The sequence below is a fragment of the Corvus kubaryi genome, unplaced genomic scaffold, assembly GCF_017639235.1.
Source record: "Corvus kubaryi isolate FWS band 111438036 unplaced genomic scaffold, C.kubaryi_AGA036_p1.0 split3-73, whole genome shotgun sequence".
Lineage (NCBI taxonomy): Eukaryota > Metazoa > Chordata > Aves > Passeriformes > Corvidae > Corvus > Corvus kubaryi.
Window position 1 is genome coordinate 38714860 of NW_024582091.1, and position 15106 is coordinate 38729965.

The 15106-nt window shown below is 38.5% G+C and overlaps 1 protein-coding gene across 18 annotated transcripts in view; it reads right to left on the reverse strand.

Moving 5' to 3' along the window:
- The window catches only part of SYNE1 (spectrin repeat containing nuclear envelope protein 1), a 294381-nt gene that overhangs the window by 54475 nt on the left and 224800 nt on the right, over window positions 1-15106 (reverse strand). For all 18 annotated transcript variants that reach the window (XM_042016475.1, XM_042016490.1, XM_042016480.1 and 15 more), the window contains 10 exons: window positions 14098-14271; window positions 13534-13665; window positions 10635-10831; window positions 9560-9692; window positions 9000-9182; window positions 8060-8209; window positions 6435-6611; window positions 5671-5826; window positions 2707-2862; window positions 1805-1975 (listed from right to left, as the gene is read on the reverse strand). In XM_042016475.1, coding sequence (XP_041872409.1) covers window positions 1805-1975; window positions 2707-2862; window positions 5671-5826; window positions 6435-6611; window positions 8060-8209; window positions 9000-9182; window positions 9560-9692; window positions 10635-10831; window positions 13534-13665; window positions 14098-14271 — 1629 coding nt within the window. The remainder of the gene's footprint in view (window positions 1-1804; window positions 1976-2706; window positions 2863-5670; window positions 5827-6434; window positions 6612-8059; window positions 8210-8999; window positions 9183-9559; window positions 9693-10634; window positions 10832-13533; window positions 13666-14097; window positions 14272-15106) is intronic.

Below are 15106 nucleotides of genomic sequence, written 5' to 3' on the forward strand. Positions count from 1 at the left end.
TAGAAGGTTGTTTAATATAAATATTGTTCTTGGATAATTTGATTTTATATAAAATTTAGCAAAAAGTAAATTCTAATCTTGTATTTTTGCAAAATGTAAAAATACTGTAAAAGAAATTATTCTAAACAAGTACTTTTGTACAGAATGAGTAAGCACATGGACTGATTCAGACTTAAAAAATTAACAGATGGAAGAAAACTAACTATATAACATTTTCCTGTTCAGAACAAGATGAAAAAGTAATAACATAAAGCAAGCCATATTCTGAAAATAAGGTTCTTGCTCTTTCAGTTACCATCCTGATGTATGTCTGTCAGTCTAGTGGTTTGTGTCAGTGTAGTTTGGTTTGGCTTGCTAACCTATGACATTCTGGGAAGTGTGCTTTGTCCAGCGGAGGGGAGTGAGGCTGATGACCTCTCTTATGAGGAAAGGCTGAGGGAGCTGGGCCTGATCAGCTTCAAGAACAGATAACTGAGAGGAGACCTCACTATTGTACAGAAATATCTAAAGGCAGGAGGGAGTGCCAAGAAAATGGAGCCAGGCTCTTCTGGTGGTGCCCAGCAATGGGACAAGAGGCAATGGGCAGAAACTGATGCATAGGAAATTCCACCAGGACACAAGGAAGAATTTCCTTACTGTGCATGTGACTGTACACTGGAACAGGTTGCCCAGAGAGGCTGTGGAGTCTCCCTCACTGGAGACATTCAAGAACCCTCTGGACACAATCCTGCGCCATGTGCTCCTGACAACCCTGCCTGAGCAGGGAGGTTGGGCCAGATGATCCACTGTGGCCCCTCCAACCTTACCCACTCTGTGGCTCAGTGAAAATGCTCTTTTGTCCTTTAATTTAAACTTAAATATTTTTAATGCATGTTATTGCAGTTTGAACAGCCCAGTAAATCTCAGGCTGAGTTTATATTCACAATCAGCAAAAAAGCAATTTTCTGCACCTATTGTTTTACTGACTCCTTCTCTTTAATGTGCAAAAAAATTAAAACTTAGAAGAATAGCTGTAAGGTCCATGATTAGAGTGTCTTTAAATCTTGGTTTTAGAAGTGCTGTCTATGCTTAGATAATTTGGCTTTATATATTTCTGGACTTCAAATCACAAAACTATTTAAATTATAATGTAAATCTAAATTTTCTGGTAAATACTAACAGAAGAACAGAGTAAGAACAACAGAAGTTCTTTTACTTTGGGCATCTGGAAATGTCTGTATAATTATTTTTGATTTCAAAGATTAAAATTTTGGTTGAAATAAAAGGTCTTTCTATGTAATAGAACAATAATTGGAATATTTTTATTTAATTAATGTATTTCCGTTAATATTAATTTATAATTTTATAAAAGGAATCACTTTGTATTTCATGCTTTTTTTACAGAGGTAAATTACTTGAACATGTGAGTATCTCAGCTACTGGAACATTATTTTTTTGATCATCAATCTACTGCGAGGTTGGAGGGGGCTAAAAATGTGATCTCAACATGTGCCTGTAACTCCGAAGCCTGATGAAGTAGCATCAGAAACTTTAGTTTTAACGGCCATTAGCATGACTTAAAAACTTGTAAACATTTGATAGTATGGCTCAAAATTATAAAGAACAGCATCAAAAACCTAAAAGGAAACAACTATCCCAAATTTATTTTTCTGCAAAATGAAAAATGCAATGGCTCATTTATAATGTGCTCTCTTAATGTCATGTGATTTTAATGTGCCAGTATGTCTGTACTTCCACTTCTTATGAACCAAAATGTACAGCCATCTGCATCTGTGCAGTTTCAGACAAAATCAACTCTTTTCACCTGAAGTTTATCAACTTGGACTTTCACAGCTTCCAAAGAACCAGTGAGAAGATAAAAACGGGACAAAGAATATCTGGCTTCTGTCAGGTAACTGTTCAGTTCTTCATAAGCCACTTTGTAAATGCTCCACTGATCAAGAACCGATTGCAACAATATCTTCAGTTGGCTAACCTGGGAGGAGGGAGGAATAAACACAAAAGTAAATTAAAAGCATTCAAGCTATTTGGGATTTGTTTAAATTATTTTCTTCCTTGGGATCTCATATGCTTCTTGTCCTACATGCCTAATCTTAAACCTATTGAAGAATGAAGATTTTGTCCAACCATCAACTATGCTTACACTGGGAACAGCATAAAGTTCTGCTTGATTTTATAAAGGTTGGATGGAAGGGACTGTAAAGATGTCAAGATTCATTTTACTTTGGTCCAAAGCAGGATCAAGAGAAATTCCTTGAGACTACACATATCCCTAAGACAGGGAAATCAGCTTATGGAAGTCAGCAGAGAGGCTAGCACTAACATACTGCATTTCTCCTGAGAAGGCAGACTGATGTTGACCAAACTTTGAATGCTGAAAATGAATGCTGATCTCTTCCTTGTTCTGTGAGACCTGTGGGCTTGAGAAGTTAATTTGGCACCTTTACACTAAATATCAGAAAGCATCTAAACAGTTTCAATTACAATGACTAAAAGCATCCTTGAAACAAGAAATATTATACCCATTTTATGTGGAATGAACACACAAACTTGGGAATTGATGGCTAGAGAGACTGAAAGAGGGACATGATTTAGAATCTCTTCCCCAACAACACAGAAGAAATCCACTAGCTGCAACTGCTAATTCTCCCTCTCCTCCATGCCTTGTTCCTGGAGCTGAAATTTTCTGCTTAATGATTCTTTTACCATGTGATCCAAATTGGCCCAGGAATGGTTAATTTCTTGCAGTGTTTTCATAACAGCAGAAGAGACTTCTTCATTCTTGTTCTGTACCAAAGAAAGACCACTCTGTTCTACATTTTCGACTTCTTTTTCCTTTGTTCTTATTGATTCCTCTAATTCCTGGAGAAAAAAAAAAAAGAAAAAAAAAAAAGAAAAAAAAAAAAGAAGATGCCTGAGTATTTTTGCTTGTTTAATTGGCTAAATAATACCTTGATATATAAAAGATGCCCATAAGCTCCTTAGTTTAAAAAACAGGAGAGGTGCTGGCATGCTTTGACTTTTTATTCCGAAGGGATTCACAACTCATCAGCAATTTCACTGAATATTTTATGTTCCCTTTAAAGTCTAGTAGTTTGTTGTTGATTTAAATAGAAGCACGTCCTCTACATAAAACTTCTGTATAATCTTTTGCTTCTTGTAAGAGTAAAAAAATTCCATTAAAAATAGCCATTCCTAGCCAGGAAACTACCTATATAATTTCATAGCATGGTGCAGGGAGAGCCAAGAAAGTCCTGCAGTGCTCTGACGCATATGAAAGCTCTGGGGCTTCACGCAACACAAACACTGAGTTTGAGCAGAGTGGGAAAGTGGCTTGTAGGCTTGTAGGCTTCAGGCCAGCACAGCTTTGTGTTTATTTGCCAGTACCATACAGAAAGCAGACTGTAAGGTGAGAGCAACCTTGTGTTACCCCTACACTAACTAGTACTCCATGTGATCTCAGGTTATTTTGTAATTTTCTGCAAGCCTCTTCTTACTGAGAGAAACAGATCAACAGAGAAAGAAAAGAATACAACAGAACTCTGGTCAACTTGAAACCCCATATCTTCCAGTAAATTTCACTCCCTGTGAATCCCAAAACACAACAAGTGAACCATTGCCATAAGAGACTTTACATTTTAGGTCGCTGGGAAAGTATTTGGAGCAAAATTCTGCGGTCCTGCAAACACTTCTTATTAACAGAATTTAACCCTGCACAAATACAACACACTTTTGTCTACATACATATTTGTGAGAGCATTTTTGCTGCACTATGTATTCTCAGTCTTTTTTTCTGTTTTATTTCACTTTTCTTCAAACATCTAGCCATGACCTTGTTCCAAGACACAGCCAGAGCAATAGGTCATTTTTTAAACAGCTGACAACACCACAAACACTCCTAAGTTGAATGTAATAAATCTGACTTTCCAAAAAGTGGATTTTTGCACTAAAAAAAGTCATTTAACTTTACACAAGGTTGCTCCAAAATTCAGAACGTAAGACAGGCAAGTTTGAAACACCAAGAACAGCAAGTATTTCTAGCTCTCTTTGAAAAGGGCTTTTTTATTTATAATTTAAAACTCATAACTTAATTAAAGATGCATTATTATTTCTAACCTATGACAGGAAAAAATGGTTGACTTCACTTATTAATATGACACTAAGCAGCAACTAACATTGGTTAATAAGTAAACTCCAGCTTTTGTACTAGTTGAACCAGATATCTGGGAGTGTCTGACACAGCTATTTCTTAAACAATTTGTTTCTCTGCTGATCAAAGTCTTGCCATTCATAACTAACTCCTCAAGTGTATTTGCTAACTTCCCTGACCAAAAGGAACCAAAAAAGTGATAAATCAGATTCAGCTTTGTACTCCAGCCAAGCACAGACTGCTGATTATGTCAGGCTATGTTAAATTACCCTTGCTTCAGTTGTATGGGTTTATTGTGCTGAAACCATAAAGATACCTGAATTAAAACTAAACACTCCAGACAGTTTGAAAACTTAGGTCAACAATTTCAGAAAAAAATTTGACCTCTAACATATCTCTCCTAACCACCCTATTTGCCTTTACAGAAACAAAGATGGGTTTAATACACTGGTGAATAAAGAGCAAATTCTTTTATACATTTCATTTAAATAAATTTCCAGTTGTTCTCTTTGTGAAGAGATGAATGCTAGACTATATTTGTCCCATTAATTAAGTTCATGCAGGAAGGACAGCCACATAAATATAAATACACTTTCTCATTCCCTTTTATGGGGATGAGAACACCAAGATTTTATGCATTCAGTTGGCCTGAAAGAGTTTTAATTTGATCTGGTGTGAAATTTATTATACGGTATCTAGTAGGACAAAATACTTTTGAACAAAAATTATGTGATGCCTGATACTGTGTAGAGGCCTTGTCTACAAATTCAAAAGTATCTGTTCTGCCTATACAGATGTAAGCTTTAACTCTGGCCTGACAGCTCCAGAAGTCAGCTTCTTACTATTTAAATATATGCTACTCTGAGTAAGACATTCAGAGACAACTGTGATACCCTGTTCACTGCTGTGCAGTCCTTACATGAATTTCATGTGAAAAACTGTGGTGGTTTTGAACTTACATGCATTATGTATAGCTGCACTTCTCCTCATCTCATCTCTGCCCATCATAATCATAATTGTCTTTCCTTTTCTGGATAATTAAATATTTGAAAAAAACTCCAACAAAAAAACGATTCCCAACTTTCTGAATGAAAGCATGAAACCTCTTTGGATTCTAGCATTTTTCTCTGAATAGTCAGGGGGAACATATTAGGTGGAAAAAGAATGGAAAAAAGTGGGGGATGGAGGAAAGATAGTGAAAAGGCAGAAAAACCCCATAAGACTGGCTTAACAGATATGACAACATATTCTTTTGATGGTCTTCTAGTTCAGTATGCCTGGCATGCTTTGAAATGTCCAGTGTAAAAATAATGATTACTTTGGTTGGTTTTAAGCAACTTCGAGACATTATTGCTCCTTCTTATTTTATTGCTTGCATCTTAGGAATGAAATCTCTCTCTTTCTGAAGTCAAGAGGAGTTCAGTCACTGAACTCACCAATATGAAGATTTCACATGGATTTATCAAGTTTTGTTTCTAACTCTTGGAAAGAGTGCACTGTTATTTATAAACAGACATTACCTGACAGTCTTTCAAAGCATTCTGCACTGAAGCCTGGTCTCCAATCTTTTGTTGCTGTTTCAGCTTCCTCTCTTGGGTTTCAAACCAACTTTTTAGGCACTGCACATTATTTTCATATTCTGTCCAGGATTCTTGCAGACTTTCCAAGAGCTGGATCTGCAAAGACAAATGACTATATACTTTCTCATACAATTAGATTTATTGTTGGGTCAATTAAATCAGTGAAGACCAATGCAAAGTAGCGCCTTCTTGGAATTCAGTGCTTTCAGAATTTAAAAACAGTATAGACATTCAAATTTAAATATATCTACTATTTTTAATAGAATTAATAATAAGAACTCTGGCTTCATTCAGCTTGGGAAGAAGAGGGCAAAGGAATCATCTCACTGTGCTGTCTGCTCCTTATAGGGAGGCATGGGGAAGATAGAGGTGGACTATTCTGGAAGATACACAGTAAAAGGAGAAGATATAACAGTCACAAGTTGCAACATGGGAAATTCTGATTGGGAACAAGACAAAAACCTGTCCCCCACCAGAGTGGTTAAGCATGAATGAGCTGTCCAGAAGAGGTTGTGGGATCTCTCCTTGGAGATTTTCAAAACTCAGACAACCAAGTCCCTGTGCAATCTGATCTAACTGTAAAGCCAGCTCTGTTTGAGTAGGAGATTGACCTAGATGACCTGCAGAGGCTTCCAACCATTATAATCTTATTGTTCTATGCATTTTGAAAGTTCACCCCAGAGCAGTTACGTTTTTTCCTTTACCTTTTCTGTTATCAGGCCTTGCAGGATCTGCCAACGTCTGTTCATTGCTCCGAGCTGTTCTGCAAAATCAGTTTTGTCACTGCGTTTACTTTCAACATCCTGGCTGCTGATTTGTAGCACTGATTGGTTCACAAAGTCGACAGTCAACTGTTTGCAGTTTAAATCTATCTTGAAACCCTAGGAAAAAAAACAACGGAATAAACAAAGCAGCACATAAATACCATAATTTCTCACCTTCCTGCAAAACAGAGGAAGAATGTTCACCAGCTACACCTTTATCACAATGCAACTAAAAGGGCTTTTTCACAATTGACCAGGAACTAGAAAACAAGTCCCCCCCACTGTAAGCAAAGAGCAGGTTCAGCACCACTTGATGAAGCTGAATAGGCACAAGTCTATGGGACTTGATGAAATGCATTCCAGGGTCCTGAGGGAGCTGACTAATTTTGTTGTCAAACCACTTTCCATCATATTTCAAAAGTCATGGAGGTCAGGCAAATTACCCAATGACTGAAAAAGTGGAAACATTGTTCCTATCTTTACAAAGGGAAGAGAGGAAGATCTGGGGAACTACAGACTAGTTAGGCTCACTTCTGTGTCTGGGAAGATCATGGAACAGATCCTCATGAAAGCAATTTTAAGGCACATACAAGCCAAGGAGGTGGTCCAAGATGGCCAGAACAGCTTTACTAAGGGCAGATTGTGCCTGACCAGTCTGGTGGCCTTCTATGGAATGACTGCACCAGTCAGCAAGAGAAGACTGACTGATGCCATCTACTTAGAGTTCTGTAAGGCTTTTGACACAGTCCCAAACAACATCCCTATCTCCAAATTAGAGAGACATGGATTTGAAGGGTGGACTATTCTCTGGAAAAGGGTTTGGCTGGATAGATGCAGCCAGAGGGCTGTAGTCAATGGCTCTGTGTCCGGGGGAGGCTGGTGATGAGTGGTGTCCCTCAGGGCTCTATTTTGGGACCAGTGCTCTTTAATATCTTTATCAGTAACACAGTGACATCAAGAGTATCCTCACGTGATATCCTCAAGAGACCCACGAGAACCTCATGAAGTTCAGCAAGTCCAAGTGCAAGGTGCTGCACCTGGGTTGGGGAGATGAACTCATTGAAAGCAGCCCTGCAGAGAAGGATTTGGGGGTTGTCATGGATGAAAAAAGCTGGACATAAGCCAACAATGTAAGCTCGCAGCCCAGAAGGCCAATTGCATCATGGGCTGCATCAAAAGAGGAGTGACCAGCAGTTAAAGGGAGGTGAATCTGCCCCTTTGCTCTGCTCTTGCAAGACCTTATCTGGAGTGCTGCCCCCACTCTGGCAAATCTAAAAAGGTTTAATAATGTGCATATTGCTTTGGATTTTCCTGGAAATTAAGGTAAGCATATTAAAAATTATATTCCTGCCATAAGTAAACAGCAGAGTAAAAGCAGTTTTGGCTTCTTTTCCACAGCATCAAATATTGCCCAGTTCTAACTTGTGTACAATTCCAACCACTCCACAAAGTTGGTGGTTTTTTTTTTCCCTAGATCACTTATATCTTACAAATGTATAGATATTTAACTGTAGTAATAAAGGGGATAATTCAAATGGAAAACTAATAATATTGCCACTTAGTACCTTGTACTTCTGGACGTAATCCTGAATTGCTTTCTGTCCTACTACATTTTTTATATTTTCTTCATCCCGCTGAATTACATTTTCCATCAGTGAAATCCAGCTCATAACTTCAGTGATGGCATGGCGAGAAGGAATTTTGTCCATCTGGAGCTGTTGAGATAAGAGAATCATGTTGTTAAGAAAATGGATAAGAATTCCTTGCTTTCCATTAACACAGTTTCATATTTGATACAGTACTGCTTGCCTGCATTTAGTTACTCAGGAATGTGTTCTATGACATTTTTAGGTAGACATAATATATTTTGTATTACAAGACAATTCCAAGAACTACTGAATGACATTGCTTTGTTTAGTATCACAGACTCAGTTAACATTTGTTACTCTTCCTCTCTCCCCCTAAATCACGTTGTTACTAACTCCGAGAGCATTCTAAGATATAAACTGAAGCAATACACTGATAACCTCCTAGTAAGCGAAAACTAAGTCAACTTTTCAACCAGCATAATTCTAACTTCAGTATTATAGCACTAAAACCCCAAAACTGCACAACCAAAAGCCTCCTGCTCCTCCACATACTAACAGAAATCATGAACAATGGTTCATCTATTTTGTCTTTCACAGACTTGAACCTAACCTATTCAATTTGAACAAAACCACTATCCAAACCTGAGAAGGCACAAGGATGTGAATTCCCTTTTTCCAGAAAGCATACCAACATGTTGAAAAAACCCTCATGTGTACATGTTCTTTGGTTAAAATTTAACCAATATAACTATGAAAGTCTGAAATTAACAGTGATAGGTATTCCCACAATAAAACAGGAATGACTTTTTTCCTATCTTTCCTCACATGGACAAACTGAGAAAGGAAGCAACTAGGCAGTGCCAACTGTACAGTCTGAGTTTTCTGGAATATCAAAGGCCATCCCTGGCTTTCTTACCTGGTGCAACTTCTCCTGTACTGATGGGATTTGTGTGAGCAGCTCTGTCCACTGGGTTTCAATGTGGGATAATCCTGCACGCAATGCAGCTGTATCTACTTTCTTAAGCCTGAGGAGCTGGTTCCCAGTACTCAGGACAGAAGACTTCTGTGATGATTTAGCATCCACTTCTTTTGAAAAGTCCTGTAAGCAGAACCATTTTTTGTGGAAATAATGAAGTACTTTTTTATTTTACTTAGAGTTTTGCCTCAGAACGCTAAGAATATCCTCCTTTCCCTCTAAAGTATGTACTTTCTATTAGTATTCATCATCTATACTTCAGGCTAAGCAAGGATAAAAATGTTGTTCAGTCATAAAACTATTTTCTGTTTTCAGAATCGTCAAGATTTACAAACCTTGCATATAGCAAAGAAGTGCTTAATGTCCATACACACCACCATTTTGAGGAACAGCTTACCTACATACTCATCAATGATGAGAAAAAGTATAACCATCTGATTAAACAACTGTTTATTTGTAATTAGAGAGAAATAAGTGTCCCAGGTCTGTGAACAACTTACCAGAAAGGAGTTCAAGTGGTCTCGAACTGTTTCTAGTTCCTGAGGAACTGTCAAAGACTGCTGGCTCCAAAACTCAAGTCGCTCCGTTGCAGACTGCAACCACTGTGTCAATTCATTTGATTCACTCTGATACCTGGGAAGATGTTTGAACAAGACTAAAACAGTCATTGCCACTTCTTGCTTCCAACTGAGCGGTCTTTCCTCCATATGTTAGAGGAAGATACTGAATGCCAGATTTGAAATAAAAATAAAAACTTTTTCTTTACCAAATTTCAGAAAAATGTAATTTAATTTTACGGGCAGGCACAGTATCAGGAAGCTCCTGTTTTAGCCACTATGCTCACAATTTCTAACAGAGCCTTCATTTTGCCTTTATAAAAAAGGTTTAATGAAGGACAGTAAATAGGTCACAAACCTCTTTGGACAAGCTGTAACCCCACCCAATGCACATAAACAGACTTAATTTCCATTAGAAGGCTCAGTCTTCCTAAATCTTTACCAAAAATTATCTCAGACCAGAAACTTAACTTTTTTTTTCATAAGCCATCTCCATATAATTTCACATGCCAAGTGACTAATGAGGTAACAGAATTAGAGTGTCCACACATAAGCCAGGGATTCACAAAGCTTTTACACCAATTAGATAATTTCAAAAGTAGCATATGAACATTAGTAAAGGTAGCAAAAGCTCCCTTCCATATATGCAATGACACACAGAGACCCGCAAGAACCCAGAAGCTGCAATGCGTCCACTAGAACATGCTGAGTCTACTTATGTTACCCAGCAAGCACACAACTTTTCTTATCAACTTGTATGCACACAAGGCTTCTGAATTAATAATCTAAAAAAAGTATTTTCTAATTTCCTCACACCAACTCCTATCTGCTACATTTTTTATTACAAATGAGAGAGTACAACAGCACTTCTATGGAGCAGTCAAGAGCAGTCAAACTATGACATACCTCTCGAAGTACTTTCTTTTAAATGTTGTATCTAATAGTTCTGGGTCCAGAATGGCTTCAACCTGAACAGCACAGGTGAAGAACTTTATATTGCCCATTACATCAGCATTACCTTGTCCAGTGCTTCAGTATTGTCTCCAGCCTGTGAAGTTCCTTGGTGACTTTGCTGGTGTTACTTAACCAGCGTTCTCCCAGTTGGTTCAGTAGACCTTCGAGTTCTGAGCAGCTGACAGAAAAAAGGAGCCTCTTCCCATCATCTAGCACTTGGTATAATTTAGGTTGGTATTCAGTCAGGTTAGATCTCAGATGCTGTAATGACAGAGGAGATGGTTAGATAACTGCAGGTCTCTGCTACCACACTTCTTCAACATTTAGTTTCCTTTTGCTGAATTTTGTAGCATATCCAATGTCAACACAGCACATGTCATTTTTTCCTCTGCTCCGGCTCTAGAACTCCCTGAGAACCATCATGCAGGCACTCTGCTCAAAAGCTGAACATGTTGCCACAAACCCAATCATGTCAATGTCTGTTGGCTCCTCCTTATGATGAATTCCTCCTCCACGTAGATATTTTACACTTGAAAAGAATCTCTGTGGGGTAACACCATTTCCGATAGAAATTGATTAAAATACCAGAACTTACTTTACCATCTGCTGAAAACCTACCATCTATTGCAACGAAAGTTAAAGATGTCCAGTATCAAATTATTAACAGTGGCTCCCTCTTCAGCCCTTTCAATGCCTATCTTCAGCTCTCTGGACATCTCACTCTTTTACTGATCTACCCTCCTGCTCCTCTTGGCTACAAAACAGAACATCACCCCATCCATCCAAATCCCTGAACACAGAGACCAATTTTAATTGCACAAGAAAGCAAAAAGGGTAATGAAAAAGTAAAGGCTGCTAATACTATTACCCAGAATGAACCTGCAACTGAGACAGATTTAATTTAAATGGTGATTTGTGGATGGGTGAAGAATTTGTACATGTGGGCAGATATACCTGCCAAATTCCACTATCATTACACAAACAGTATGGATTTAAAAAAAATCGGTACATTGGTTTAAGTTTGAGTGTAAAATGTACATGCATTCCCATTTTTCAGTTCTGATGAAAGTAATCTGAATATAAAAGGTACAAGACTACCAGTAGTGAGTACATGAACTTCCTATCACTCTTATTTCCTCTTTCACAAAAGTAGAGCTCTAATAGATTAAAAAAATTATCTTTGTAGATGTGTGAGTCTGTGTGTGTACTTAGATATAACATATATACAAAAAAACCTGAGACAGTGGCTTAAAAAAATTCTAAGATAGTAAAAAATTTATTATGATGGATTATTAACCTAAATGTGGCCAAATAATAAAATCTATGACATATCAGAATACAAGAATCTGGATTTGAACAACCTAATTTATGTAACTGAAAAGAAAAACAAAAGAAGAAAACTAATTTAGGGTCAGGACCAACACAAACAATGCCTAGCACCAAACAAAACCAAAACAACGCCCTCCACACAACAGATTGCTTAAGTGTCCTCATACCATTGGAAAAGCAGAAAGCTGTCTGGTAAAGTAACAAGAAAGATAACAATACAAAACCAATTTTCAAGAAAAATTTGACAGACATTTTTCTGTAAAAAAAACAAGAGAACAAAAAATCCCCAACTAAAGTTTCTAGTATAAGGAGACAAAGACAAAACACTAGACCAAAAAAACAGGATGTGGCAGAAAACCTGTATTTAAACTACTTGTTGCATTTGGGGAGGAAGGCAATTTGAGGAACCACAGGCTGTTCAGCCTCACCTCGGCCTCCAGAAAGATCATGGAGCACATCCTCCTGGATTCCATTTTCAATGACAAAAAGGACCAAGAGGTAATCTGGAGTGTTCAGCTTGAACTCACTGCCAGCCTTTTATGACAAAAGTACTGTCTCTGTGGATCAGACAGCCTTCAGTATGACCTTTGACACCATCTCCCACAGGACCCTCCCCTAGCAGCAGAGAGAGTTCCGACTGGATAAATGGACTGTTTTGTCAGGTGGAAATGAGCTGCATTACCAGCTAGTGATCAAGGCTAGTGATCAAAGGCTTGATGCCTGGCTGGCATGTTGCAATGGGCAGAGTTCCCCAGAGATTGTTGATATTTTATCCCAAATATCTTCAACATCTTAATGGCATGGATCATGGCAGACAGCACTCCCTCAGTAAATTTGTGGATTACACTAATATAGGAAGACTGGCTGGGACAAAAAATGGCAGACTGATTCCAGACACACTTTACTGAACTTGAGGTTGGAGACAGCAGAAACCTTGGGAGGCTCAAGAAGTGCAACTTCTGCACCCTGGGCTGACTAGCCATGTTTCTCAGTACAGGTTAGGAAGGAAATTGGTAGTGTATTTAACCTGGCAGCTTATAAGGCAAGCCACAGCACTGGCCTATAGCAGGTTGTTTGAACACAACCAAAGGAAGTTATTTCACTATCCTCATCTAGATGGTGCTGATGAGGCCACGTCTACTCCATTTGATTGTGCTCTGACCCCGTCTCTCACCGAGCTGAGGAAGAAGGAAGTAATCAGGGTCTGGTGTAAAACTATTAAGTTATTTAGGGACCTAGAGCACATGTCCTTTGCGAAGAGCCTGAAGGAAGTGTGCTTGCTTTAGACAAACAGCAGGCTAAGGGCCAGTCTAACAAATGCCTACAGCTATTTGGAGCAGAATTAAAAAGATGATAGCTGCTCAGTAGTACCACACAATATAAAAAGGACACTGGTGACAAGCTGAAAGTTGATGATACAGACTGGGCATTACAGAAAACTTTTTATAGTAGTGGTGGTGCAGGACCACAACTGTTCTCCTCATCAGCTGTGGGATCTCCATATTCTGAGGTTTTCAAAGCTGTTGCTGATCCAGCCCATGACAACAATGCTTTAAGTAGGAGGCTGGACTAGATGAGAGTCAGAGATGCCTTTAACCCCTCTTTTCTGCAGAGAATGTCTACAAAGCACCAACCTGAAAAAGCGTAATCCGGTCTGTAAGCCTGTCCTCTGTCTCTTCCACCAAACCAACAGTGGGGATGTTTCCTTCAACAGATTCCAGCTGTCTGCTGAGTTCCTGGTAATCTTCATCCAGATGCATCCAGGTCTACAAGCACAAATTATCCATGTATACAGTGAATCTGGGTAGCTAGAAATTTTATTACTTTTCTTTTTTGATCTGAAATCCTACAGTTATATGGTTGTAAAAGTACAGAAATAACCATACAAATGTCCAGCAAACTGGTAAAAACACACCATCTCTGTGGCAAGCTCAACTTTTGGTTAGAATACATGGATAAAACTCTCATGTCATGCTCTCCCTACTAACTAAAACTAAGCTCTTTAAACTTAGAGGAACAAACCTTGTGCCACCACAAGAGTTAAATAGAAAGACTGCATGTAGTCTATCAGTGCTTTGTGTGTATGACAAAACGGACTGATGCTCATCAATTCTGTCCAAGCATAGGAAACCAACACCACAGAAAATCCTGGTGGTTGATCACAATGGAAGCACAGAAAAGACCACAGAAATTCTCACCTCTAGAATGTATTCCAGCTCCACACCTCGTTTATGAGCCAGCTTTAATACAGCTGAAGCATGTGTCATTATCTCTGAATGTGACTGAGTTTCCTTCAAGAGGGCAAAGCTACTCATCTTTCTAAAAAGTGTTTCTGTCAGGATCATGTGAGACTCCAACCCTTGAAAATATTCCTGAAAAATTTGGATGAGAGGGAGAGGGAGAATAGAAAAGAAAAAGTGCAATTGTTACTCAATTCATTACCACTAAAACAACATTTTAAGGCATAAGCAGTAAAATCAAGTATCTAAAGACACAGAATTAGGCAAACCTTTCACTTCACAACATTTCATGAAGTCCAACACAGTTTAAAGAGGACAATGGTCTATTCAAAGAAAGGAGTCAGTCATTCTTTCCATTCAAATACCATCCTGATCCTCATTCCATAAACAAAAACAGCTTAAATCAGATAAACACCCCCAAAAATTTCTGCCTAATGAAAATGTGGGAAATACTTGTCATATTTGGGGGTGCTTTTACCAAATGTAAATTTCTGTTGAAAATAAATGGAGTGGTAGATGAAATTGCTATGTAGCTTGAAAGGACAATACTAGAACTTGTTATTACAGTAAGGGAGCAAATGCAATCTACCTGGGTTCACCTTCAACAAATCATTTGAAACTCAGTCTGTCAGAACAGTTCATTGGCTCCAACTTAAAATACAGTCTGGCCCACCATTCTGAAAAGCTCCCAAATCCTTAGGAACAGTAGATTAGCAACCTGCTCTTCACAAGTGTCCTGGTTTTGGCTGGGATAGAGTTAATTTTCTTCTTAGTAGCTGGTACAGCACTGTGTTTTGGCTTTACTATGGGAACAATGTTGATGACACACTGATGTTTTGTTTGTTGCTGAGTGGTGTTTACCCCAAGTCAATGACTTTCCAGTTTCCCTTGCTCAGCCATTGAGGAGGTGCACAAGGAGCCGGGGGGGGGGGCCCCGCAACACGGCCAGGGACAGCTGACCTGAACT